We start from the raw sequence: 27,151 nt of genomic DNA on the forward strand, positions 1-27,151 counted from the left end.
ACATTACGTACGCTGTAGGGTTGGTTTTATTCTTACATGGTTATGTAAAGTCATGTTTATGGAGGTTAACCAATACTTTCCCAGACTGTTGACTTCCCAGGGGAAAATATTACATATCACAGAATGTCGCTTACGTCACAACCACCATGGTAACAGATGGCGAATTCCAATTGGTCGAGTCAAGCGTCCTCCAAGCGCCAATCATTGAGCGCCAAATCTCCTTGGTAAGATCCAAGCGCCAAATCCCCTTTGTAAGATTCTCGGGTCATTCCCGGGTGCTTTCCCTCGATACTACCCAAGTGGCAAGCCGGAAAACTTGCGAAAGAGGAAACCAGTCAGCCAATGAGTTCGATTCGAGTGTTGTCGTTTGAATCGCATGAACAGAAGTACACAGATAATTTCTCGGATACGAAAAATAACCAAAATTAACAACACTACACGCCATCGCTCCGTCGTGGTTTGCGTTCTGGTCCAAAACCAATGCAAATGTGCAGAAAATCAGAAAAAACTCACTTTTTCCTGACAAGGCGGAGTGAGATTTGAAAAATCAAGAACTCACGACCCTGTGCTAACCAGGCCCAACGCTCTACTATAGCAGCTTATAAGCTACAGGAGCTCGACTAGTACGAACGATTGTTCGTCCTCGAGGACCTCTGGGATCGCTACTGTGTTTGTTTTATTCTGTGAAGATGCCTAGTCGTTCGTACAGGCGATACGTCAGAATAATACAGAAAAAAATCTTTTAAACAAAAGGTGTTTCACAGGAAGAACGTCAGATTAGTAATTCATCATGATACCACCAGCTGGTGGTCAAAGCCTATTCTCAGTTTTCAGTCACCCAAATATATGAACAAATCGTCATCTCTAGAATTTAACACTATGCAATAAACCATGTATTTTGCGTTTATCTGTAAATCTATTTCGGCTTTCCTGTTCTTTGATTTTGCAAATATTCTTTTGATCTTACACTTTTTTATTAGAGGCAAAACGCAACCGACTATGCAAATGTGTTGGAGTGTATGACCCTTGCCCGGTTAACTAGGTTTAAGGTTAAATAAGGTTAAGCAATAAATCACCTTTGTCCTTTTGTATACACTTTGCAAACATTTCGCGACCGATTTCTCCGAAACCCTCGTATGAAATCACGTGAACTTCAAACATTGCAACAACTCCATGCCACTTTGTAAACATCATTTAAATTTTTCTTGGTACTAAAAACCACAGCTTTTTTGTATCAAAACTAATGGCTGTTCGAGTTAATATTTTTCTTGCGTGGTAGTTCAGCTCCGTAAACAAACCTTTAAACCAAGTTGCTTTGTTGCCCATGCTAAAATAGCGCCGGAATTCGAACCCTGGTTTACAGAATCCGCCCAGGACTTCTTCTTGATGTATGGGTCCAGATGCTAGACCGACCGATGTTTGTAATTGAAGGCCCTTAGTTGTCATTGTAATGCAGGTTGTCCTGATCAGGAATCGAAATGTGGTTTTTCTTCCTTCTGTTCGGGTCGAGCATCTCGTCTGATACTGCCGATCGCTTAACGACACCGTGTGGTAAAATTTTAATGGATTATTGTTGTTATGAAACAACATAAACGAAACCGCAGTTTAACCGTCTAGATCGTCCGTAGCCACACCAAGCTGCACTGATCCATGCAGTTCTCATGAAAAAAAAGTTCTTGAATTGTTTCGTAATCCCATGCTTTTTGACACATTCACACTCGTGTTGTTGTGTTGGTAACCGAAATGCTTACATAATGGTTTATGTGAAACTGGGTAAGAGATTCTTGGTAATTCCATTGAACCGAACTGGTTCGCATGCCGTGTTTGCACAGGTAATGTGAGAAGAGGAAAGTTCCGAAAGTCATGTTCCAGTAAGGTAAATTTCGTGCCTCATATTTTTCATCACCCACTATTTCTCTGAAGTCTAACAAGGATTTAATACTTGATTCCGCATGAATACTCGCGTTGCGCCATAGCTAGGCTTACTTTCTCATCATGACTCTGTTGAAATCTATCTGTGGGTTTCCGAGCGTGAAACCACTAAGATTATTTTAGACTCCCAGAGCTAATTAACTTTTCACTGTTTTCGCGATCCGTAAAATTATACATCACGCTGTTTCTGCAATGAACGGTGTCAACAATAGTGTTGCTACCACACACAAGTGGAACGCATTATGTTGAATAGACAAAATGTCTGCAGAATTACTTCAAATGACAAGTTTGGTCAGCAAAGTCGTCTGAAAGTCACAACATCTCCACTGATGAGACCTTTTAGGTCGAAACAGTGGCCATCTGTCTGTAGCTTACACGATAAGTTCAACGTTCAGCGTCATGCACCTGTCGTGTTAAACAAACAAAAGGTGTCGTAAGGTGTTAATATCAAGTTAGCTAAAGGTTTTAAAATGTGTCAGAACGATATTTGCCTGAAGGTGTTGTAAAGTTTACTTTCTGGGTGGGTAAATTTGGTGAGTCACGCTTCACGAGTGGCTGAATCAAGCCACATAAAATTGAGTCATAAAATATTTTTCAAACGAGTCATTGTCCACCTTTTAGGCGGAGAAGTTACATTATTGTATTACTGTTTGCTGAAAAAAAAGGATACTTTTACGACGGTTAACCACAACTGTGCATATAACGTATATATATAGTAAAAGTTGATGATTAACACATTTTTATTGGATTACGATAAAACAACTGTGGCAAATAAATCTGTAATTATCTGAAACTTGCGACATCTAACAACCATTCGAAACCCAATTAATATGACGATTGTCGTTGATGAAGTTTATCGTTGGTGGCGCAACCAACAGTAAATCCTTGAGAACTTGCGACACTGTTTTCTGAGTGCTGATAGCGTGGGTAGATTTACGGCTGGATCGTCAATCTTTTCATGCAACTCATCGCGATTGCGTACTATCTTCATTCACAACGTAACTAACCTTTACACAACCGAAAAGCCATGACATTTTTATTTAACATGCACCAATAGTTGTAACAAAGATTAAACGTCAGATTCCTGGTAACATCCATTGTACCCCTTGAAGTAATTGCTCTACAAACATTTGCCTTGCATCTAAAATTCTGTTTCCCCGTAAATATGTATGACGTTAAATCTCGTCAGACTGCAAACACGAACAATCTGGTGACGTCTCATACTTTATTGTCTCATAAAGACGGTTAAACATTTCAAGAAAACAGAACAAAATACGATGATTTAATTTTGAGCGCGCCCGTCGGATGGAAAAACTGATTCAGAAAGTGAATTTTTGCGAATAATTTTTCCTCACAACCTTATGATTTTTTAAGTTGTCAATTTTCGCATTGTTTGTTTTTAGTGACAGAGCAATGTTTGTCGTTTTGTGCCTTGCAATAAAATGTCAGTTGCCTACGTCATCGTTTCTTAACATGCTTCAGAACGAGCGGAGAATTAACAATTGAACCTTATTCGAGATTACAAACACAAGTCTAAACCAATAAAGCGCCTTGATCAACCCATTAAACCGACATTTAAACCTCAGGTATTGTGCGAACGAACAAATTGCCATCAAGCACCCACACCGGTCATAATTTTATGACAAGACTGGAATCCGAAATATTTTGAAATAAAAAACAATAATCCCGATCAGGTTTTCCACGTGGTATGTAGGTCACCTTGACCGATGTCGCCAACCGCCCGCCCCCCTACAGAGGTTACGTATATTTTCTCCACACCGGGATTCGAACCCGGATTATCTCGGATTATCAACTATAAACAAACACAACGGATCTCTAGCGACAGCGTGCGGAAGAACGCTGTGAAAAAAGAGATTTCCGTCCGCTGACTTCTATTAGATTCTCTTTTGAAATACAAGGGTAGATTCAATCACGCGTATATATTGTAGATTCACGGTGAATGACAACACCCATCCAAGTACATCTTAGTATAAAAGCAGTAATCGACACGGCATACACATACATCTAACTCATAATATTATATTGTCCTTTTGAAATACACGCATTTGTAAAAGGAAAACTCTGTGTAATGATAACATGCAATAACACGAACATGCATTATCTATCAATGTTCTATACTGTTAACATTAATACTACGAAAATATAATCATAAACCAGACGAAAAATGTTCAATGCGGTAAATAGGGTTGTGCAAATTTGGAACATTGTCATCGTTACAGAACAAAACAATAATTCGATGCGTAGGAACTATGTACGCGGAACAATAAACAAACCGTTTACGTGCATTTTTGAAAATGAGTGCAGACTCTTTAAGGCACCAAATCGTCAATGCTCTTTCCGGCTTCAAGACGCTTCTCCATCTGGATCAACAGCTTGATTGCGTTGTAAACCAACTGCACCAATTCACTTTCAGTCTTTCCGAGTCGGTCGAGGTTGGAGAGATCGAATATATCCGGACCTGCAGAGGCGCGATATTCTCCAGCTGTTCCTCTCTTGTCGAGTCTGTCAACGATAAACCAATCTAGGAATGTATTTTTGATATCATTGTGTTATTTTTCCAAAAGTTTGCATTTCCTTTTAACGGCATTCCAATTAATAGCAGATAGAACCAAATTGCAGTACTTCACACATTTTTATCCTGCGTGGGTAACTTTTGTTAAAAAAAATCATAAATTATTAAGAAAAAGTGATCGCGCGTTCGCATGGTTTCCATAGTAACGCGCAACAACGGCGTTTAACACGAAGCGTGGTTTGGTTAGGTCAACAAATGGCTTTGATTTAAATGTGAATGTTTGAAAAACACACACTTGCATGCGCTTCACAATATTTACAACTTTAAACAACATAGGTCGACACTTTTTATAAATTATTGTTAGCTGGTAAATATTTCGCGGCACACCTGAGCCCATCTGCGGCCAAGATCACCACTCGGCCGCATTAAGAAACACATTACGTTGATTGCCAGCATTTAATACCTGAGTTTCTTGACAATATCATTGAACCTTTTATCCTGGCACAAGTTGGTCAGTTTGATATGGACGCTGCATCTCAGGGAAGTCCCCAGATTGGTGGGACAGGTACAAACGTACCCAAGCTGAGGAGAGCACTGAAATCCGTGACCAAGAGCCTGAAATGGAAAACGTTCACATTATCATATGGTTCACTGGTATTGCAGCCAAGCTAGATCAGCCATTTTTTCCTGACAAACGGAGCGAGATTTAAAATCAAGCTTCCGGTGAGGTTTGAACTCTTACCCTGGGCTGATCGGGAATGAGCCACTGCATGATTTGCTTCCACATTTTAAGTACATTTTTCATTGCATGTGCCTTTAGGATTATGGGATATGTGTTTCATTAATTGTAACCGACACCTAGGTTTCCGTTGGACAAATACGAAGTAAAATAAGTGCAATTTACTCGTTAACTCACATTCAGCTGCTTCCTTATTTGGTTGACTCCGTTACAGAATCGCTTGAAAACAGTTTTGAAATCAGCACCTTTCTGAAATATCAAAAACATTCGTTTAATCTCAGTGTTATTAATAAACACGTCTCAATTATACTTATTTATATCCTTGTAACATAACCTTTATCGAAACGCATGTGACACTCAGGTGTCAGTTTAAGTACAGGATTCTTTACATTTTGTAGAGCTTCTATATGGCGTGGGGTATGTACCTTTATGTGCAATTGGAAGCAGGTAAGAGTAAGACATCAACACTACCTGCATGGATATGATTCTCAAGTGATCCTCTTCGTTGACCCACACAAGGAAGCTCTTTTCAGGGTTGTAGTAAATGCCTCTCGCATCCGACCAATCACGTCCCATTCCAGCGTTCCGCATGAAATCCGATGCGGGTTTTGCGAAGAGGAAGTGATCCGAGACCAGTTTCTCTTCCTCCTCTTTCGTCATTCCGGACACGGGATGATACTTACCTGTAGTGAACGCACTTAATTTGATGATACACTCACACCCAACATACGTACTTAGCATGCGGTTGTCAATTGGCTTTAAATAAAAAAATGCATAAATTTTAAAGTGTTTTACCGTTCAAAATACGTTTAAATCCTTGTGTGTATTACGATGATTTGTTAACAACATTGTTGTACACAAACCTACTTTAAACAAGCAACATCCCGTCTTACCTTTAAGCTCCCCACTCAGTCCTTCCAACACCTTTTTCGCAATGCTCTCCACCGCCCTTCGCTGGGCCCTAGTGCAGCTCGGTGAAAATGCAAAATTCCCGATCGATCTTCCGATCCTCATCCTGGAGGAGATGATGTACTTGTCATCTAGAGGAGTGTCAGGGAGTGCTTCCGGATCCAGTGTATCAGGAAGAGGGTGGGTATCCTTGCAAGGATCGTAACCGTTGTGGTAACTCTTGACAACTGCAAGGACATTGTTTTATGAAAACGTATGACAATATGAGCAAACCATAGACAAACTTGTACGTTTACCATATATTAAAGACCAAATACATGGAACAGTAGCCTCAATAGGTGGTGCTTAACTTTATTGTTAAGCGTGAAGCTCGTCCGTAACCTTCACTTAATTATTATCTGTTTTAGGGCAAATTTTGCCCCGGCTTCCTATTACCTTATTCAGTAATATAATATTCTCAGGCGTCCCTTCCTTAAAATATACTTTGTGAATCCAAACAGTTATACGCTAAAGACCTCATTGCTCATATCAAAAGATGTTTGCATCAACTGGGAACAAACCATGTTACTTTGAATTAAAATTAATTATAGCTGTATTTTTTTTAACTTAATCACTATAATTTATTGTTGGGTCTACGCACTAACCTCAGAGAGTGATATCTAGGCTTATAAGAATTTTTTTTTTGAATGATTATTTTGTCTCGAACTTAAAAAAATATGTACACATTATTGCCGTGTCCTTGAATATTGGACAGCATTTCTGCCCACACGCCGGAGTATAAATTTCGATATTTACGTCACTGTTTTCCTGTTCAGGTCAATATTGGCAGCGAATTCCACGGTGCGTTCTCAAGCGGCTGCTTGGCGTCTGCCAATAAATTATTTAAATGCTCGATGCAGCCTTCGCGAAGTGGTTTAACCTAAGTGGCTCACGACATTGGAATGCTCGGCGAGGGAATTTCAACTTTACAATTGTAAAGTCACACCAACCTGGATAGAAAACCTCTTTAAACTTCGTATAACTCTCCGCATCCCCAGCTACCATTCCTACGTCCAATGATGGATCGTCTATTCCAGTTTGTATGCAATGGTCCAATGTCACTCCATTAGCGGTTTTCTGCACCAAAATAGTTACTCTGATTTGGTGAAAATTATTCTAGAATACAGGTTTGTATGTGAAGTTTAAGCAAGCAGGTGTACAAGCTTTATTGGAAATTTGTTTCATACTTTGTAGTAACTTTTACCTGACCGTAGTATTTCGCGTACAGTTCACGGCTCAAGTGCTGTTTCATGAAGCTGTGATGCTTTGAAAGATTAGGAAAGCTTGCCAAAGCTTCTTCCGACATTGTCGTGCAATTCGAGCAAATGGTTTTACGCCTATCAACGCTGCGGGGCAAAAGACACAAAAATCATCATCCAGAGTTTGAAAATAAATTTCATTTTTAATCACTTTCCTATCACTTTCAATAAAAGTTTAAAATCCATCCCTTCTTCGATAAGTGCATAAAATTTTATTTTAAAGCTGGCTGCATTTCATTAAAATAGCTTTGGTTGCTTATTAATCAATCACTTGGGTTTTCAGTTAGGCACGCACGAAATCATGACGTTTAAAGCAATACGTTTACATGATTATACGTCAGATTTGGTTGATGCAAATGTGAATGACTGCAGCTAATCAGTTGCTCTATACTGATCTGACTTGTTTGTGAGCTCATCCAAACCCATACGGCCTACGCTCAAATACAGCTCAATCTATGGAAAATAAAAGGCACACATAAATTTGCTCATAACATTTCCTTAGAAACGCTTTTTTTAAGATTTTGTCCTATAAGCCATTCACAAATGGTTCCACAAACCAACACCTTTGCGAGAAACTGGCAGACCAAATGTTTATCATTTTGCCCGCCCCAGACATTTTAACAATATACAGAATAGACAAGCGTTGATGGGTAAACACTTCCTTAGCGTTGTGCGCTTATCATTTTGTGGGCGTGACGCAAATTTCTATGCATAGAAAATATGAACAGTTCTTAGCATCTTGTGTTTATATGTCAGTACACTCATGATATTGTTATAATATCAAAATACGATGCTACTTTGCAATGGCTGAGTTCTACTGTATGTCAAACTTATAGTGCAACTGAATTATGTCACGTCGCTCCTTCGGTTTGCAGATACAGTACGTTTTCCTTAAATTCTCTTTAGACTCGCCTCATTCTGTGCAAGTTCCGTTAAACTTTTGACACAACCTTTTTATCCGAACCTGGCAACTAATCTGGTGATTTGACGCGTTGCTCCAAAGCCCTGCATGCAGAGTCTGCAGTCCCTTTGCTTGACAGCTGACAGATGCCACGCCATTGGCGCATCCGGAGATCCTGACCCCCCTAGGGAATATACCTTTACCCTCTATAATCTAAGTTCCAAGCTAATAGATTAGTTCCAGACGTAGGCTCGGGTTAATGTTACGTAAGAGCTCGAAAAAGCGAAACGTCATGCGTGATAACATTTTACGAAAAAACCTTAAAATTTTGTTCGTTTTATTCGCTTAGTTAATAAACCTTGGTTTAAAAACAGCCAGATGTAAACCTACGTTCGTTTGAATGCACTCATGCCGTCCCTGTGGTGAGTACGAACAACACCAAAAAGGCCTTTATAGGCTCTAAAACCACTGAAACATGCACCACAGTCACGCTGTTTTTAACAAACGAACGCCACTGCAATTATAACACTAAATTTTAATTTGTGCTGTTTTATGGAGAATATGTGAGGAACAGGAAAAGGTTTGATCGTTTTACACAAACGTCATCACCAAATGTCAGCAATTCAAAACGTGCTCTCTTCAACGCGGTAAAACAGACGGAAATGTCACGAAAATGTCATCAACAGCGTGCAACAAATGTAACGTCGAGTCAGTGTTTGCACTTGATGATGTTTCCAAAGTAATTTGCTGTCGTTTTCGTAAAAAACTTAAGCCGACATTCCCTTGAATTGTGCACATATATACTTCCTGAAATATGGCTTTGTCGCTAACTTTACTATAGCTGTGATATTGGGAAGACAGATCTATATGATAAGCTGCACAGATTCCATAAATCACAAGAAATTTTCGCAATGTACCTCAGGTTTAACCCTTTCACAAAACTGGTCGCATACGATATACAAACGTTCTTTTTGACGCCACAAAGCCATTCGCTGAACACAAAAAAATCTGCAAACGTTTGACTGAGATTTCGTAGACGCGTGAGTTACGTCATAAACTTCCGCCGAAACCCTGATGGCAAGCGGATTAATCACAAGCACACGATTGTGCGGTCAGCTATGGTAACGTATCACGATTTGTCCTCCTTCTGAATGGTCACATATACATATGCACGTTTTAACCCGATCCGCACAGGAAAGCATGTCGTTTTCTTGTGCTAGACGCACGTACAACATATACGCGCGCACAGTTACTGTTTATATTCACAGGTTGTTTTTTTGCAATCAATACGGTTTTAACCTTACTGTGTTATACCTACTATGTTATGTTATACATATACATACTAAATGCTTCACTTTAGGCCCATAAAGACATCACAGGGCTGGATTATTGTCGTGGGCGTGATATTTCGCATGTTACGAGTGGTTTCTTTGAAATGTCACCATCCCCAATATTTTATGTGCAAAAAGCTATAATAATCAATGTGAGCTGTAGACAGTTGTACACACAGTTTCAACCTGTTTATAGGTACTCAGTTGGGTACCCAACGGATCAACGATTGGCCGGAAGCCATACCATAAAGTGGAAATCTGTGAGATCCTAAAGGTCAAAGCAGTGCGTACACCTGTCTGAAACCCCAACTATTTTGCAAATTTTCAAAAGATGCAAAACGCATTTTTGACCATGTGTTAAAAGTTGCCTGCAAGGCGTTTGGTAAAATATTTCTGCCAGGCTGCACCCTAAAGTGCATAAACAACGCAACAAAGTCGGCGTCACAGCGTCCTGTTTGCTTTAGTTTAAAGGGAGGTTGGGTGAATGCCCCCACAATGAACTTCCCAAACCATACGCGGAACTCTGCAAAAGAGCATGGCTTTGCCCCCAGCTGTTGAGTTAAAAGCATGCAATCCCCAGAGGACACCAACTAATATTAAAATAACCTTTAGAGAGAAGAAACCGCCGGCAGATTAAAAACCGTTTGATGCTTGAAGTGGGTTTGCCAAGCCGGCGATGCGACTTTTCGGTATAACAGAAAGTTTTAAAACCAATTTAGTTTTTTTCCTTATGGTTTGCTTGCTTTATAAGACACCGCATTTAAAAAAAATTCTGTCTATGCACGCCACGCTCTTCTTGCTAAAACAACTTTATTCTAAAAATGCTTGAAAATAATCCTGTGGCTCGCTCGACAAAACTTCCAGTACTGACCAATATACTGATGAAAGTGCTGTCAGTATTAGTACTACTTTTAGTTGAACTTGGCGTGCAAGTTACAAAACTGTTAACCATAAACGCCTTCTCGTCCTGTGTGAGTTGAAGCGAAAACAGAATTTTTTCTCTCGGCCACTGTTAATTCAAGCGAAAACAAAATATTCGTCTAATTAAATCCAAATAGTTTGTACTTCCCGTAGTCATATAATGTACAATAGAATATCTACGCTGATTTAGAAAGTTATCTATTTTTATTTGCCAAAAACGTGAACAATTGCTGATAATGGGGTGTCCGTCCAATTCGTTCAACCGTTTCACACATGATTTAGTTTATCGTGCACAAGTTGTGGAGTTTTGGGCATATTCGACATGGATTTGGGCAATTTTTAGAGGTTTACTTCCAAATGTTTTGCTGGAAATGGTAAAAAGTTGAAAAGATGATATAATTCAACAGTGTTGTTGCAACTTCTTGTCAAGCAACGATAGTACAAAAAAGGGAATTGTTTGACCACTTTAACGCAGCCATCAACAGCACCATGTCTCTATATTGCATCAAGAACACACTTTCACAAACCCGCAGTGGCGCAACAGGTTCACTTTCTACAAAACTACGGGACACCGAGCGCTTTATAGTGATCGATTAAAAACCGCGTTTCGAGGCACGCTTTGATCTTCCGGCTATAATTTCTACTTTTCTGTCAAATAGAAAGTTATGCACCCGCGGCTAGATCCCGGGCAAGACCGTAGACTTTAAATCGTCGGTTTCATTGAATTCGTGTCAATCGCTTCCTATTTTTCGACTCAAGAGAGCTTCACATTGATTAGTAATTCGATAAATCATTTCACATACTTCAACTTCTAATGCTCATAGATGAAGAACGTGCTCGAATTGGTTAAGTTCTCTTCTGCATTTGATTTGACATTGTCTTACATATTCGTTTCACTCGCTGCGTGACACATCTGTCACTAGCCAAGAATCAGAACAGCAACTAAAGTAAAAAAAATCAACTCGTCTGTGGAGTAAACTTGGACGTACACTTTTTTATTTATTCTTTCATTTTTGTTTCGGTTTAATCTGTTTCTTGGCTAAGCATCTCGTCTGCCAAAAAAATTCAGGAAAAGATCGTAAGACCACACAGATTTGTCAGTGGTTCGATTTAAATTCCATAAAAGGTGAAAGTTTAATTTCTTTGAATCGCCTGTTGTCTCTATGGCTAACAGAGACTCAGTAACGGAATATTACAAAATATTATAATAAGTAATCCTGAGTCTTCGGTCTGTTTAAAGTTTCTACGACATATATAATTCGCCTGTTTTTGCAGGCATTATCGGTATCGCTAAAAAACAACACAACAACGCAGTTAGCCAACAGTATTTTGTATCCTAAAAAGATAGTAGAGTATTCTGAAAAATACTAAATTCGGTTTCAACCCCGTCAAATATTATCTGAACAACTTTTTAAACTTTGGCGTAGACGCCTCATTTATAATTTATGAACCGACCAAAACATAAGAGATTTTCTCCCGACAAAAGTGCCAGCATTAATTTACTTTTTTTCGATCGAAAACAAAAATAAATTGCAAAAATCAAACAGCTTGTAAGTCAATGACGGTGATTGTTCTGTCTGCAAAATCATATTCAAGAGACACACTAAAATGCGCAGATGAGACCTGATCTTCAATACAAACAAAATAGCGTTGAGGAATATCGAGCGCCTTCACAGAGAGGCAGAGAGACAAAATGCAACGGTAACTTGCATTTTGTATAAACTTAGGCCAAAATTTTTGAAACAAAAAAAGGACCGGGAAACAACGATCTTCGTTGTTGACCGTGTCACGTGCTCTTGTGGTTCAACATACATTGGCCAGACAAGACGAAACCTTGTCACGAGACTCAAGGAGCACATGACGAGCCCTTCTTGGGATGTTTGTCAACATCTTGTGGCCAATCCAACACACAAGGTCGACTTTAACAACCCAACTATCCTTGGACGGATTGAAGGAAAACGGCGCGTCTCTTTTTTGAAAACAATTTACATCCAAAATTTTCAGCCGCTGTTAAATGCCGATACATCCTTTGCACCATTACTTTTTAACATATAAACCTCCCTTGGTCGCCATGTATTTTGTAATTTCAATTTTTTTTATCGTGCAGAGTGCATTTAATTTGTTTTTTTTGTCCTTGTTTTTATCACTACCATAGGCACCGTACCATACCATAACATTTTACCGGTTTTGCGATCTATATGCCAAATGTTGCTAACTTAACCCTGAATATTAACAATATTAATTAACCATTGATAAATAAATCCTTTTTGACCAATTCATTTGACATAAGGCCACACGTGAGTTCTAACTTTTGTGTTTCCTGACCTGATTTCAATTGCAAACCTGATATAAAGTGACACTGCCATTTATTAGATTAAGGATACGCGATTATATTGGTTGAGTAAACTGATTACAAGCAGATCATGAATTACACGTAGACCTTACACGTAGACCGAGTTAGACAGAGTCAGACGAGCATGCATACACATAGATAAAAGTGACCACAACGAAAGAAAGTCGGTTCGAAATCACCACGACAAAAGCTATTATCTTATCTGATGGACAGCAGCCTACTTTCTTCACAAAACAAGTACTTTAAAAGCTAAAACGGACATGCATTACAACAATCACGTGAGAAGCGAACCCTCTGCAAACAAAAAAAAGGGAAGGTTCGCGTACAGATCGCGTGCGAGCTCAAAGACTGGTCAGTTAATGACCACATGTCAATCAAACAAAGCAACGAACATCGCGTGATAGATGTACAAAAAACACAATTCTATCATAAATCAGGATATGAGGTCGCCAACGAATGCTCATCCCTACTTATCGCAGTACAAGTCGAATTTAAGAGGACCCGACGTAATTTGGTTATTGGTGATCAATGTTTATGATATGAGTTGATTGTCTTATGTTTCATTTTGTTATTTAGTTTCACCAAATTGAGTTAAAATTTTCAGTTTATTTTGTGAAACTCTTGTAATTTGTATTTTCACGGAGATATTGCATGGCTACAAGTATTTATATAAGTTTGAAAAACATATCGGTTAAAACTGGTACTTACTGTAACAGGATATTCCTGACATCAAAGATAAAACCATATGCATTTGAAAACAATGTCGCCAGAAGCAGAGATATGATTTTCTTGGAGGAAATGCTTGTGCAGCAGCTCGCAAAGAGAAGGAGAAATACCAATTAAAGCATCGTAACTTGCAGAAGAACAAATCTATGATCCATCGTTTTTGTTGTGTAATTGTACAATATGTTGATTATTTTACTGTGTTAACGGGGTAAGGTGAAAAAGATTGAAGATTCCTTTTATTCGTATACTGGTGCCGAACATTCGGTTTGGGCAGAAAACAAAATAGATTGGTTTCATGCTTCATTAATAACAATAACAATGTTTATTTCGTGTCAACCATACAGTTTGATTTAAATTATTAATGCGCCACATTCAGCCAACAGAATGTTGTTACAAATTCTCAAGGATTTTATATTGCCCTGACTTTGTATAAGGCTCCATAAGTGGGCAAATACTTCGGAAACACGTATCGTGTTCTCAGACAATTTGTTCACAATAGGGTCAGGCACATTTTAGTGACAAGGCGGAACGAGAGACAAAACATTAGCTCTCTGAAGACTCGACAGGTTTGTAATTCGTCAACACATGTTAAGGTCAACGGTCAAATGCGTAACAAAAATGCGAGCTGAGAAAAACACATTTTGTGCTGAGCTTTGCAGGATCAACGCCCAGTCGGTAACGTCAAACACAACACGCCGTCAAAAACCGCTCACACGACTTGACTTGTCGGGAACTAACCTAGCAGATGGATTACATGATTTTGTTCTTGTAATTTTTCTTGTCACACAAACCCCACAAAATAATTCGTTCCTCAAAGTTCAAATCCGAAATTCATCAAATCAGGACATCACCCAACCTACTCAAATGAATGCGAATGCAAGAAATGGGTATTTTGGTCAACATTTACTGACTGTCACCTATCGTACTCACACCAAAAAAACAATGAAAAACAAATTAAATATCTGCAAGCATGGCAAGGGATCGTACTCAAAGGAACTGGATAGGTGAACATATGGACCAACAGAGTGCTCTTTGGGTATGTATTGCTTTAGGTCACGGTCAAGGTCATCGGTTATCAGTGTTTCTTCTGGTTGGCATCTACACATAAAACATGTCGTCTTATTTATAGATTAGCTAAAAAGAAAATTTAAATTCAACTTTTCAAACATTGGAATGTCACTGTATTGCCATGGTGACTAGGTAACTTTTAGGAAAATAATCCTCATGTTTTTGTGTTTTGTAATTTTGTCTATGTTTGGCAAATACAAACATGTACGGTTCACTGGGGACGTTTAAACTGAACGTGAGCCGATATTTTTACCCTTTCTCAATGAAAACTGCTGCTCATTTTTTTTGGTGGCAAAAGTGAGTTTTTGCACTGCTCCGGAACAATATTGCGCAACGTGTTTATTTTTATCGCCATTTTTCTTTTTCGCGCGTCTTTTTTTATTTCGTTTCCCTGTCACAATTCTACATAGAACAGACGCAAAGTGACCGAAAGGAGAAAGATTTGTGCGATCTAGCAGAATGCCGTTGTGAAAGCATTATTTTATTTTATTCACTGTGGCAGGCGGCCTTCCTGTGGCGTTGCGCTTCTGCCGCATCAGTAACTTTCCGGCCGGCTGAGCTTTGACATTCACTTGCGTCCGAGACACATCCTGGTCATGTTATGTTTAATTTTAAAGGGTGAAGTTAGGGGGAAAGTATCATAATTCCATGTTTCGATTGTCGGTTTACCCGTTGTCGGGGTATGTCCCCGCTGGTTGACTGTGGGGTACGACTGCGTCTCGGCCTCGCACCCCAAGGGATCCGACTGAGTCTCGTTGGCAACTCGGCCTCGTAGGCAACTTGCCTTCTCTATCTCAAGGTTTACTGTTGGAGTTAAAGAACTCCTTTACACAAGTCTGTGCGTCTTCTAAATAGTCTAACTCCTGACTAAACACATACATCCACCAAGCTTCAAGCCAGTCCAAAGTTGTTCATAAATCCATTTATTGATATAATCCAACGAATAAATCCAAGTACAGTACAGTACAATTGGGGCTCCTATACAGTGTACTAAAGCAGAACCAACAGCCTAGACCCTTACACAGCAACAGTTAAAACACACTGATTTGGCAGGCGCTAGTCGCTCTGCTTATATAGTCTGCGGTTGTTGCGCAACTTGAATGCAACTTGAAGTTGACCGATTTGGTCGATTACGTCAGTTATTTATATAGCCTAATTAACTAAGTGCCCTAATAGGTTATTTATGTATAGGTAGACTTTGTTTTCAGAATAACTAAAAGTAGTTATGTTTATTTTAGCTTTATTTATCATTTGCGAAAGAAGTACTTGTGTTTAAATCAACCTTTATTTATTATTTGCCAAAGAAATGTCTGTAGTTATTTTAACTTGATTTACATAGTTAGTTTGGTTGCCAAGTTACCTATATGACTTTATTTCCCAAATTACATGGTTTATAACACATCTATAATGTGGCTGCTTCTACCGGCTACAATTTTTTCACCTGCCACCAGCTCGGCAGGTTTTTCCTATTAAATTGTCCGGTCAGGAATTGACCTAAACCGGAAATGAGTTCTTCTTTTTTCCCATGTCGTTTTACTGGACATCACAACTTGGACATGCGTTGAACGCGTGATTACAATGACTTTGGTTTTAACTCTCGGTCATAATATAGTTATACGCTTTGGGCCTTTTTTAGTATATACATGTGTTGTGCGGCGACACGATTAACCGGTGAAGTAATCAAATCTTGCAATAATTGCATAAATATCGGTCAGACAAAACTATTATCATCGGCCAAACAAAACTAGTCTGTCATCCCGAAATCTAATCGTTCGGGCAAGCGAACCGACAAAATAATTCAATTTTTTTTTTAATTTGTAAATTTTGTTGTTTTCGTCAAAAAAAACGAACAGATCAGTAATTTATCGAAAGAAAATATTGCTGGAAAATCCAGCCAACTGCGCGGGAAATAGTGTGCAGTTGCGTAACAACCATAAGTGCGAGAAAAAAAAACACATGGAAAAGTTAGAAAATTATTGATAAACCACTTCGTAGATCACCCCACATTTGTATGTTACATTTTTTGAATAAATAATACAGCTACTCGAGTAGTCTTTGTGATTAATACAATTTAAAAATATTTTTTTAATAATAACGTACATTTTTTGTCCAATGAGCGAAATGCAAGTTTAATGCAAAACTAACGAAAAGGAGAAGTTTTGGATAAAAAAGTTGTTTTTGTTAAATATTTCTGGCTTTTGGTAATTTTAGGTACGCTGTTTAGCATAGGTGACGTTGGTTAAGCGCTCTATTGAACATTAAAGTAATGTTAACTTTTTTACTGTAAGTAGCGAAAACTGTAAAAAATTGTCTAAAAGATAATGTTGATGATCAAACTAAGAATGTAAAAGTTTGAGCACGATCAAACTCAAACAATACAAAAAAATGAAAACGTGACATAGCTATACTGTGTAGTTGATTACACAAAGGTTATGCTGCAGGTGATAACTGCAGCAAGTGATGTAGTAAGTGGAACATTTATACAACAAAAATTATGCAAAACCAAAATTTAAATGAGCCATCAAATGTAGACCTATACCTGCATTCACATGTGTAAAAATTAGCAAACTCCAACAACACAAATTAACAGTAAACTAAACTGTTGTGGTTTAGTTTCTGTTTGTTGCAGATATCCCAAGCAACGATAAAATTGCTTTGTATATTTTCAAGATGAGCAGCAATGATAATAATGCATCAAATGCTGCAAGTGATATGAGGCCTCCAGTGCCTCTATTCCAAGTTCCTCCGCCAAGAACGCTTGATGGAAAAACAAGGGTTTCCAAGTTTTCTGACGTGCCGGTTACAACAAATGGAAAGTCCCATGCTAGGAGGTCAAAGTTTTCTGACCACCCACCTGGGATTGTGCCTCCCCCGGTGGGCCAGGCCAAAGTTGACCCAAAGCAAGCTGCAGCACTTGCAGCTGCAAAGATAAACGCCAACCTCAGAGCTAAAGGAAAGCTGTCAGATGAAACTTTACTGAAACCTGCGATTGCGCCAGTTGCAAACCCAAATACTCTTTTAAACATCATTCAAATCTCACCCACTACAAAGGTTTTTGATTCCTACATTGCAAAAATTGATATCAACGATCTTCCAGTTAGTGCGCGTAACCACTTTCTCCAAGCCACTGTCTTGGAATCAGTAAGTGGTCAAACTGGAGCTTCAATATTATCAAAAGGCCAATTCCTGACACCTGATGAAAAATCAAGAATGAGTGGTATTGAAAAACAGTTGCACCTTTTTATCCAGTCAAATGTTAAGGTAAAAGTGGATATGGCACTGTCAAAGCTTCGGGAAATGATATCGAAGCATCCTGTGGCTGCACCAAACACTCCTGGAAGTTTAAGCACACCGCCAGTAATGCCACCAATCGGTCAACCCACATTGCCAACTGGTAATTATATGCAGGAAAAAGTGTTTGTTGGTCTCGACCATGCACCAAATGATTTCGATCTGAAAACCAAGCTGATTGGTCAGAATTACACCAATTTTAATTTTGTTGCCAATTCCACTGGAGCAAAAGTAATACTTCGCGGGCGTGGATCTGGTTTTATCGAACCGACTTCTGGTAGAGAGGCATTTGAGTCCATGTACGTCTTCATTAGTCATACCACACAGACAGGGGTTGATTCTGCCAAGAAACTAGTTTATAACCTTATTGAAACTGTAAAAAATGACCTAACAACTTATTTGTCAAAGAACAGTTTTGGGGCAAAACACCACAGCACCTCCACACAAAAGAATTTTTCTACATACCCCAACCAACCAAGGCTTCCAATACCTGCTCCTCCCTTTGTGCCTATGCCAAACCCGTATTTTGCTAGCATGCCTACATTTAACATGCCACCTACAGGCGGTTATAAAGTGCCAGTAGCAACACCGAGTGGTGAATTTAAGCCACCTGTTGCTCCACCTGCCATCCCACTACCCGATGAAAGTGCCTCTGAACCCATAAATCCTCCCGGAGTCGACCCAGAACCCCCCATGAGTGACTTAATGCCCCCACCTGCTTTACCTGCCCCTCCGAAACCAGTTGAAACAAAATCAACCAAAAAACGTCGATTTAAAGAAGAGCAACCAGATGATTCAAATGTTCTTGGATATAAACAAGTGTCTTCTAAAGCAGAGACGGAAGAAAAACAGAAAAAGGCCAAAAGAACGTTTAAAGAGGACACGACGGTGCTTCAAACTGCTAATGAGGATAGTCCCCCACCAACAAACATGCCATTTTGGATGTCGCACAGCTTTGACTAAACCATTAGGGCTTTAATGCAAAAGAACATTTATTGTGCCAGAGAAACAATGCACGCCATAACATTCCGAAGTGCTTTTTTGTAAATTTGTCCTCATGTTTAAGGGTCTGATTTGGCCTTTAGATATATCTAAACATGTCAAGTAAGCTGCAAATAGGTGTCATTGCAATTTCATGTGTTGTGTCAACTGCTGCCTTGCATCGAAAATCACAAAAAATTAAAAACGTTCTTTGCAACCAAATGACAAAACCATTTTCCAAAAGTTTTAAATACTTCTTGTTATTGTGTTGACCCAATCTCACATGTTTACAGTGGTACAGTACACTTTCTTTTGCTGCTCAAACATAACAAGATAACTTTTTTCTGTCTTGTTTAAAATAGACAGATGGACACATAATCTTGCTGTAATGGTGTAAGTAGCTTTATGTCGTTAATGGCTAACGTGCCTGGCATCTCCACTCCAGTGATGGAGTCGCATCCAGGGTTTATTGAGGAGATAGATTATGATGAGATGGACATTCGTGATGTAAGTTGTTCATTTGTTAAAGTTAACTTTATTATTATGTGACCACTGTAGAATTGACTGTAGTGTTTCTGTTTTTTTTTCATATTTTAGTGTAAATACATTAGTCAAACTTGCCACATGATAGAAAAAGTCAATGTTTTATATGGCATAATTTTCAATTTACACAGCAATGTTTTATGATTGGCAGTATTGCCCCGCTGCACAGGTCCTTACTTGGCGATCGCAACTATTGTATCAAGATCTTGAGTTAATTTTCAATTCCTGTAGTATTCGTATTAGGTATTTAATTTTTGCTACCTATAATTTTAGTGCTGCACTACAGCTGCAAACCCCCTATTGTAGCAATGAAACATGCCTATGACAGCATCAGTAGTAATTTACAATTTTAGTTTTAATTTTTTACTTTAGCCTGTGGGCAAAGGTTCATTCGGAGTCGTGTACATGGCGATATGGAAGGAAATCCACGTGGCAGTGAAGATGATCGAGTCTGAATCTGAAAGAATTGCTTTCATGACTGAGCTTCGTCAACTGTCACGTGTCAGTCACCCAAACATCATACGCTTGTATGGCGCATGCCGCAATCCTGTGTCACTGGTGATGGAGTTTGCAGAATGTGGGTCCCTATATTCATGTAAGGAATGTTTGTAATAATTTATATCTTGATTAAGGTTTGTTAAATACGATCAAAAGTTTAATAAGGATAAATAATTTCCCAAAGTAAATTATCAACATGGCAGCTTCTTCAGCAATAAATAATTCACTTATTTCTTTGAGTATTTGTCACTTAGGGGAATGCATTGTTTACTGCATTTATATAAGAATGTTGTCACAATTTCTTCTATGTTTGAAAGGTTACTCGGCACAAAACCACTGAAAATGTGATTATTTTTTCTGCAGTACTGCATGGGCCAGGGCGTCAACCTCACTACACATCAGGTCATGCGATGAGTTGGTGTTTGCAGTGTGCCACCGGAGTCGCCTACCTGCATGGAATGAAACCAAAGGCCCTGATACACAGAGACTTAAAACCACCCAAGTATGGATGACAATATTCTTAGTAGTCATGTTCATATTGCATTGAAGTTTGCCAACTTTAACAGAGCTTCAATGTGTTTTCCAGTTTGCTTCTAACCAACAACGGCACAGTTTTGAAGATCTGTGATTTTGGGACAGCCTGTGATCAGCACACACACATGACCAACAATAAGGTATGAAAACTTGATAAAAGTCATCATAAATACAACGACAAAAAGTAATGCATAAGTATGCTGTGTGTGAAAAAAATTATAGCATTATAATTTATAACACACCTGGCTGGAAGGTAACATAGGTCATCTGTAGCTTTTTCAATACTTTATCAGGGTTCTGCAGCATGGATGGCTCCAGAGGTATTCGAAGGCTGCCAGTACAGCGAAAAATGTGATGTGTTTAGTTTGGGAATTATTATATGGGAGGTATGTACATTTTAATACTGATAAATGAATAGAAATTAAATGTAATAGTGTGATGCAAATGTAGAATATTGTGATGTAACTTTACCTTTCATGTTTACCTTTCATTTTGCTAATCTCAAACATCCTGTGAAATTTAAAACATACTTTTTAATATTAACTGCGCTGTGCTTGGTTACAAAAATGTTTGGAGGGCCTGTTTGAAACAGATTTAAATGTAATTTTAATTAGAAATTTTTTTTGTGTAGAAAAGAGCAATCTTTTCTTTTGTGTGGTGGAAACAAGTTGCTGACAGTAATTTGATTTAGGTATTAACAAGGCGAAAGCCATTTGATGAGCTTGGGGGTCCAGCGTTCCGTATAATGTGGGCTGTCCACACGGGTGCCCGTCCCAGTCTCATCAAAGACTGCCCCCCGCCGTTGGAATCACTGATGACCACATGTTGGTCCCCAAAACCAAACATACGACCCAGCATGGACGAAGTGGTCGATGAAATGACAGATTTAATGACACTTTTTCCTGGTGGTGAAATGCCCCTATCATTTCCTAGTCATGATGAGACAAGTTCGGGCACCAGCTCATCATATGAGTACAGCCTCTCGGACAGGTGAGTTGATATGGAATGAATTCCCGCAAATAGTTTCATGTTCTTGGCAATGCCAGATAGTTGTCCCCAATCCCCATGTCCCTAAGCTATAACAACTACTGTTTATTGGGAGACACAGGCAGTATTACCACCTGTCTAATTTTAAGATTTTTTCTCTGAACCCCAATCTTATGTGGCATCCATTTTTCATGTAGTTAGTGTGGTGGGAATTGATTTGCGATTGCAAAAGTGTGCAAAAGTTATTTGCAACAGTGTATGTACTTTACAATATAAGTTTTACTTTTTTTGGAAACCCTGATCTTAAACAATGAAAGCTTGCTACTTTGCAGTGACACTGTTTGGAAATTGCTTAATTTTACTTTATGGCTCAAGAAGTTTCAGTGAAACTCTCCAGTTCTGGGAGTTTCAACTTCCTCAGTCTGAAATTACCAAAAAAAGGAAATTTATAAAAAAAACTGAACACACAAATAGAAAATTAGCACAAACCCCTGTTCTATAAAGTACCTAATGACAATACATGGTTGCTGAATTAACATCAAATTATGTTTTAAGCTTGCGTGAAACGCATGTGAGTACCATCAGCGACACAGTCCGCAAGATCAGATCTGTTCACCCAAGCGTGACTTCAGTAGCCAGGCCTAGAGTAGGATCCATCCCATCTCAGGCCAAAGCCCAGGTCTGTATTCAAAGGTCTATGTTTTGTAGTCGCATATAGAGAAATCCTTGGTGAAAACTGGCAATCGTCCCTCATTCTGTTGCAATTGCCAAAACAATTTCCACCTTATATGCTTAACACCACAAGCATGGAAGTTTTTATTTCCTGTTTCCATGTCCGTGAAAATGCAGGAATCCACTAAAATATCCAATTAAAACACGAGTCTTTTGTTACAAGACTGTATTAATTGTAACCTCTGCTATCTTTTTTATATTTTAGGAAATCACAGACTCCCGAGTGAGATCGAGATCCCACACTCCAGACCCTACACGTAAGTACATAGAAATCTTAATTTTTACTCACCTGTCCCTTTGTTTCTTGTCTTGCTTCATCGAAAAGTGGTCATTAGTTTGCTCTTAGCAAAAATATTCTCCTACTGTGTCTTGCGTATTTGTACCTTACCTGCATGGTCGTTCCTCAAGGTCAAACGTTTAAGAAAGGTCACAGACGTGCGTCGTCGTATGGCAACAAGCTGGAGGTTCCCTACGACCCGATACGGGGAGGAGGTACCGTGTAGTGGAAATCATGCATAGCCAGTAATTGTGTGGTAGACTCTGTCACATGCCACGATTTGCAAAATCAATTGGTTGACAGATGTAGCTCTGTCACCTTGTATTTGGAATTATGTGCAACCGGTTGCAATATTAGTGTTAGTCTATGATTACTGTCAATTGTAAGTGCTGTATTGCCGTTTTTTCAGTACTTATGAAACCATATTATGTGAAACAAATTTTTGAAACTTGCATAAAATAGCTGGGGTTGGGAATATAATTCTTGTATGGTGTGTTGTAGATTAGGGAGTGTGCACATGCCACATTTTATTGTAGCTGTTACACAAATTGTAACAATACCCAGTAGTATTAGAAGCAGGATCCTAGCAACTATTTAATGATAGTATTGCATGGGTTTGTTAAAGCTGGGTTGTTAACATCCAGACTGGCAAGTCACACATGTTTTAGTTTTACATACTGGATGATACAAATGTGTAACTGGTATTAGTTACATGAACATAGTTTTGTAGTAATTATCCTAACCCTCATTGCTGTTGCAATATATTACTAACAAACAACCATCATTAGCAAACATCCTGCTTAACCAATTTTTATTTATTATCTTGTGTTATTGTTCTACATTCATTTAATTTGACGCAGAGTGTTTGAACTGTTGCTAATTAACAAACTTTTAAAATTGTCGCCCAATTTCCTAACAGTTAAAACACGATATGGAATGTTCGTTATTCATTAACCAAATTTTTGACATAAAACAAAAATTATTTTTCAAAAATTGCAAACACCTAATTGCCCAAATCAACACAAATAGCAATTTTTTTGTTTAGCTTTGACCGATGCTGGCAAGAAGGGAAGCAAGCGAAGATCTTCAGCAGACTTGATCGCTGAACTGGAAAACTCCCCTCTAGAAACTGCTCGAACTCCCCTTGGTTCAAGATCCGCCAGCCCAGCACCTGGGCGGTAAGCTTGTTTTAACCATATACAGTGAAACCCATGTATTATTGGCTTTTTCAATGTAATTTTCACCCTTTACAATTTATTAGTCATAGTTAATACCAAGAAAACAACTGTTTGGCTACTTTACTCTAAATCAACCACTTCATTTTAAACTGAATCTAAAACATGTAAATCTCCTTAGGAGTTACATTCATTCTACCTTAAATATTGGATTTAATGTATTTTATCACAAGTAAACCTCAGCTTTAAGGCCCTGATTCTTTTTTAAGTATTCAATCATGATATTAACTATTTTATTCCAGATCCTCCTCAAGAAGACCCTCCCCACCTTCTGCTGCCCCCCTGTCTGTGGTGGTTCCCCCTACACCCACACCAACTAACCCCATTCCTCACCAACAGATTGTGACTGGCCCATCATCAGTGTTTGTGGACCAGGGGCAATCAACAACAGGTAAATTTGTGTCTTTATTGGTTGTTAATAGATATGATGGGTTGCGTGAAACCATGACAATTATGCTTAGCAGGTTGCTAATATTGTAAATATTTTGTTGAAAAAACAGATTTTAGCATTTTGTTAGCGGTAAATTCAGTCAGTGTAGGTCGGTGGTTTCCAAACTTTTTGACCAGTGGCACAAATGTATATTTTTAAAAACAACCTGTGATCCACCAAGTGCTGCAAAGTTTCGTGCAAACTTTGTTGATGAAAATATAATCATGGTCACGGGAGATTTTTCATACTATGAAAATATAACTAAGTATAAACCTGTTCAACAACCTTTAATAACTCAAGAAACTGGAGATATACTTGGCAACATTTCAAAACATTGATATTTCGTAAAGTGGTGTAATCAGTTTAAATAGTTCTGTGGCCCATTGGAAATATCTTTGTAACACACAGTTTGGGAACAACTAACCAAGTGTATGTTTAGTAAATACTTAATTTGTTTTGAATTTACACTGCGTGTTTTGCCAAGCTTTAAATGTACAAAATGCCCGGCTACCAAATTAAATCACTATCTCCTCCACTTGTAAAATTTCAGACAACGACTCTCAATGTGATTCACTCCCACGTGCTTACATCACACTTGAACTTCACCTTCAACCTCTTCCACCAACCGCTTCATCCAAGAAGTCCATGGAGATTTATGAAAAGCATTGTTTGCTCGCTGAGCAGTACTCCCGAGTACAAGTACGAAATTATGCATAACAGCCAATCATAAGTGTGTAATGCTTAGGACTCTCAAAATGCACTAAACAGTTGAGGTGATGCCTGTGTCATAAAAACATTCCATTTAACTGATTGTTTTCAAAAAAAGTTTAGTATAGAGATGTTTAATAAAATTAGTGTCTTTCCAAATTATCTGTTATTTTTTGCCAGAGATTTAACCTAACCTAGCTATTTTTCCATGGTTATATAACCAACATAAAATTAATATTTAGGGTTGCATGAGTGTAAATACAAAGACATTTACATGTTTTTTGACAATAAACCGTTATGTTTCTAATTATTATATTATTCTTCACGAAACTTTACTTCACAGACGGAAATCATGCTCATAAAGCAACGCAGGGAACAACTCCACAACGAATTGCAACGAGATGAGATGGAAAACGAGGAAGGAAACCGACTTGCCATCGAATACCAGCGCCTTGTCAACGAGAACACGTCACTTAAAAAGTGGTTCGACAAAATGAAGAAGGATCTTGCTCACGTTCGTGAAAACCAGCATCAAACCCGGGTGTGGAATTGAGGGTGGTGGGTTCGAACCCCGGCGTTGGTACAACCTGTTTCTTGATTTGAATGTGTTGTTTGAATTTTACTGTTCGTGAAAGTTGGTCCTTTTGGGAGAAGATATGTTAATTTAAGATAAACGAAAAGTAATGAAAAAAAATAAGATTTCAAAAAAATTAGTAAAAGCATTTAAAATATTCTGTTGTAAAATTTTGGGATATAAATTTTTTCCGGTAAATTTTTGGGGCTACTTTTGTTTGTACTTGTGACAGTTGGCATGTGTTGCATCTCGACCTGCGGTTTGATTTTTGTTTGAAGAAAAGTGGTACTTTGTCTAATCGTGTAGGTTTTTATGGTTTATTCATTGAAAATTTCCTCACAACACCTTTCCCTCGTACTCAGTAAAGTATTATTGTTGAATCATCTCAAGGTCACACATCTAGGTGCCTTCAGTTGCTTTTTTATTTCAAGATAAAGTTGTACGCGCGATGGATCGCATTCATGTTTACACAGCACCCAATCACTATCCATTGCGAATTGTGACAAACTCGTTGGCCTACCAGCTCATCTCCTGTAATTCATGTTTATTTTTGGGCTTTGTCCCGATTTTGTTGCCATCATTTTGAACCCATACGCTTAGGATTATCCCCTTTTCGTTGATATTTTTACCGAACAATACGATTTTATCATATTTTGTTAGTTGCCGATCAACATTCCATCTGATTCCAACACAATACGTCATTCTGCAACATTCCAGTATTTTTCTTTTGAACAAAAATGACATTTTTTTCTTTTAGTTAATTTGACAAACTTATAGTTCTTGTTACTTTAGCTAAAATGAAGAACGAATTTTGTCGCCAATAGTCTGTGAAAATTGTCGCAACACAGCGATGCTGTACACGGACTTGATATGCGGTGACCAGAAACATGTTGAAATCTTCCTGTACCGTTTTACATCCTTGCTTGCGATTTTACTTTGTCGCTCAAATTGTGTTGTGGAAAGATTTGTGCACTTGTCTTTGTTTTAATAAATAGTTTTATCGATGAAGCTTTGTATGACCTCCTACCCACGACAGCAGTCATATCAGCAACTCAACCTTCATCGGCAGTCTCGACTTACTATCCGTTGCCATGGGGCTTGCTGACGTCATTATTGGGTACTTTGCTGTGTTTAGATCCGATCTCAGTATATTGAAAAAAGTGCATGGAATATCTATTGAAAAAGGTTCTTGGTGGGAGATGTCTTGCTCGTCTTCCTTTGTCATATTGCTTAAGGTTGCGTGATAACGTAATTAGTGATGCACGGGTGTAATTTTTTGGATGAACGAACACAGATATACGGGCTAATGTTAAGGCGATTTTAAGCTTGTTTCGGGCTTTTTTAGTCAGGTGGTTGTTGTTGAAACTCTGGTTAAAATGTAGCTAAATTTGAGGAAAAATGAATCACAAGGATTTCCGTAATTTGTGATTTTCTGTTGGTCGCACCACTGGATACTTGCTCTCCGATAGCATTTGGGTCGCCTGGTTTGACATTTTGGCTTAAAGGCATTTATATATGTACTTTGCTTTTCTCAACGTTTCTCAACTTCGAATATATTCTGTCCTCTCAAGTCTGCAAACAATCAACACGTCCTTCGTCGAGATAGCCGTAGGGCATTTGAACTACAGAGTTATTCGGAACATGCAATGC

The 27,151-nt window shown here is 38.5% G+C and overlaps 2 protein-coding genes across 3 annotated transcripts; one reads left to right on the forward strand and one right to left on the reverse strand.

Annotated features, from left to right (window-relative positions):
* Window positions 1-3,863: 3,863 nt before the first annotated feature.
* LOC145894876 (creatine kinase M-type-like) lies at window positions 3,864-7,494 on the reverse strand. Its single transcript, XM_082983543.1, has 7 exons — window positions 7,357-7,494; window positions 7,103-7,229; window positions 6,098-6,340; window positions 5,676-5,887; window positions 5,382-5,453; window positions 4,929-5,080; window positions 3,864-4,455 (listed from the first exon to the last, which is right to left on the reverse strand). The coding sequence occupies exons 1-7, from the start codon at window positions 7,456-7,458 to the stop codon at window positions 4,263-4,265; spliced, it is 1,101 nt and encodes a 366-aa protein (XP_082839669.1). The 5' UTR covers window positions 7,459-7,494; the 3' UTR covers window positions 3,864-4,262.
* Window positions 7,495-18,979: 11,485 nt separating this feature from the next.
* LOC145894285 (mitogen-activated protein kinase kinase kinase 7-like) lies at window positions 18,980-26,509 on the forward strand. 2 transcript variants are annotated; one of them, XM_082982822.1, is made up of 13 exons: window positions 18,980-19,490; window positions 19,899-20,121; window positions 20,388-20,526; window positions 20,611-20,698; window positions 20,852-20,944; window positions 21,250-21,548; window positions 22,101-22,224; window positions 22,483-22,534; window positions 22,686-22,769; window positions 23,600-23,732; window positions 24,032-24,180; window positions 24,770-24,918; window positions 25,271-26,509. In XM_082982822.1, exons 1-13 carry the CDS (start codon window positions 19,389-19,391, stop codon window positions 25,478-25,480), a joined length of 1,845 nt encoding a protein of 614 aa, XP_082838948.1. In that variant the 5' UTR covers window positions 18,980-19,388; the 3' UTR covers window positions 25,481-26,509. The 2 variants fall into 2 exon arrangements, with proteins under 2 accessions (XP_082838948.1, XP_082838949.1); XM_082982823.1 differs by lacking the exon at window positions 22,686-22,769.
* Window positions 26,510-27,151: the final 642 nt, after the last annotated feature.

The sequence above is a fragment of the Ascidia mentula genome, chromosome 3 (assembly GCF_947561715.1).
Source record: "Ascidia mentula chromosome 3, kaAscMent1.1, whole genome shotgun sequence".
Taxonomy (NCBI): Eukaryota; Metazoa; Chordata; class Ascidiacea; order Phlebobranchia; family Ascidiidae; genus Ascidia; species Ascidia mentula.

Excerpts from the sequence above, each read along its gene's own strand:
- LOC145894876 (XM_082983543.1), bottom strand. The coding sequence starts at position 7,458 with ATGTCGGAAGAAGCTTTGGCAAGCTTTCCTAATCTTTCAAAGCATCAC. Across the intron at positions 5,454-5,675 it reads TGAGAATCATATCCATGCAG|AAAGGTGCTGATTTCAAAAC; the intron begins GTAGTGTTGATG and ends TTGATATTTCAG. Across the intron at positions 5,081-5,381 it reads AAATAAGGAAGCAGCTGAAT|GCTCTTGGTCACGGATTTCA; the intron begins GTGAGTTAACGA and ends TTTCCATTTCAG.
- LOC145894285 (XM_082982822.1), top strand. The coding sequence starts at position 19,389 with ATGTCGTTAATGGCTAACGTGCCTGGCATCTCCACTCCAGTGATGGAG. Across the intron at positions 19,491-19,898 it reads ATGAGATGGACATTCGTGAT|CCTGTGGGCAAAGGTTCATT; the intron begins GTAAGTTGTTCA and ends TTTTTACTTTAG. Across the intron at positions 21,549-22,100 it reads GAGTACAGCCTCTCGGACAG|CTTGCGTGAAACGCATGTGA; the intron begins GTGAGTTGATAT and ends TTATGTTTTAAG.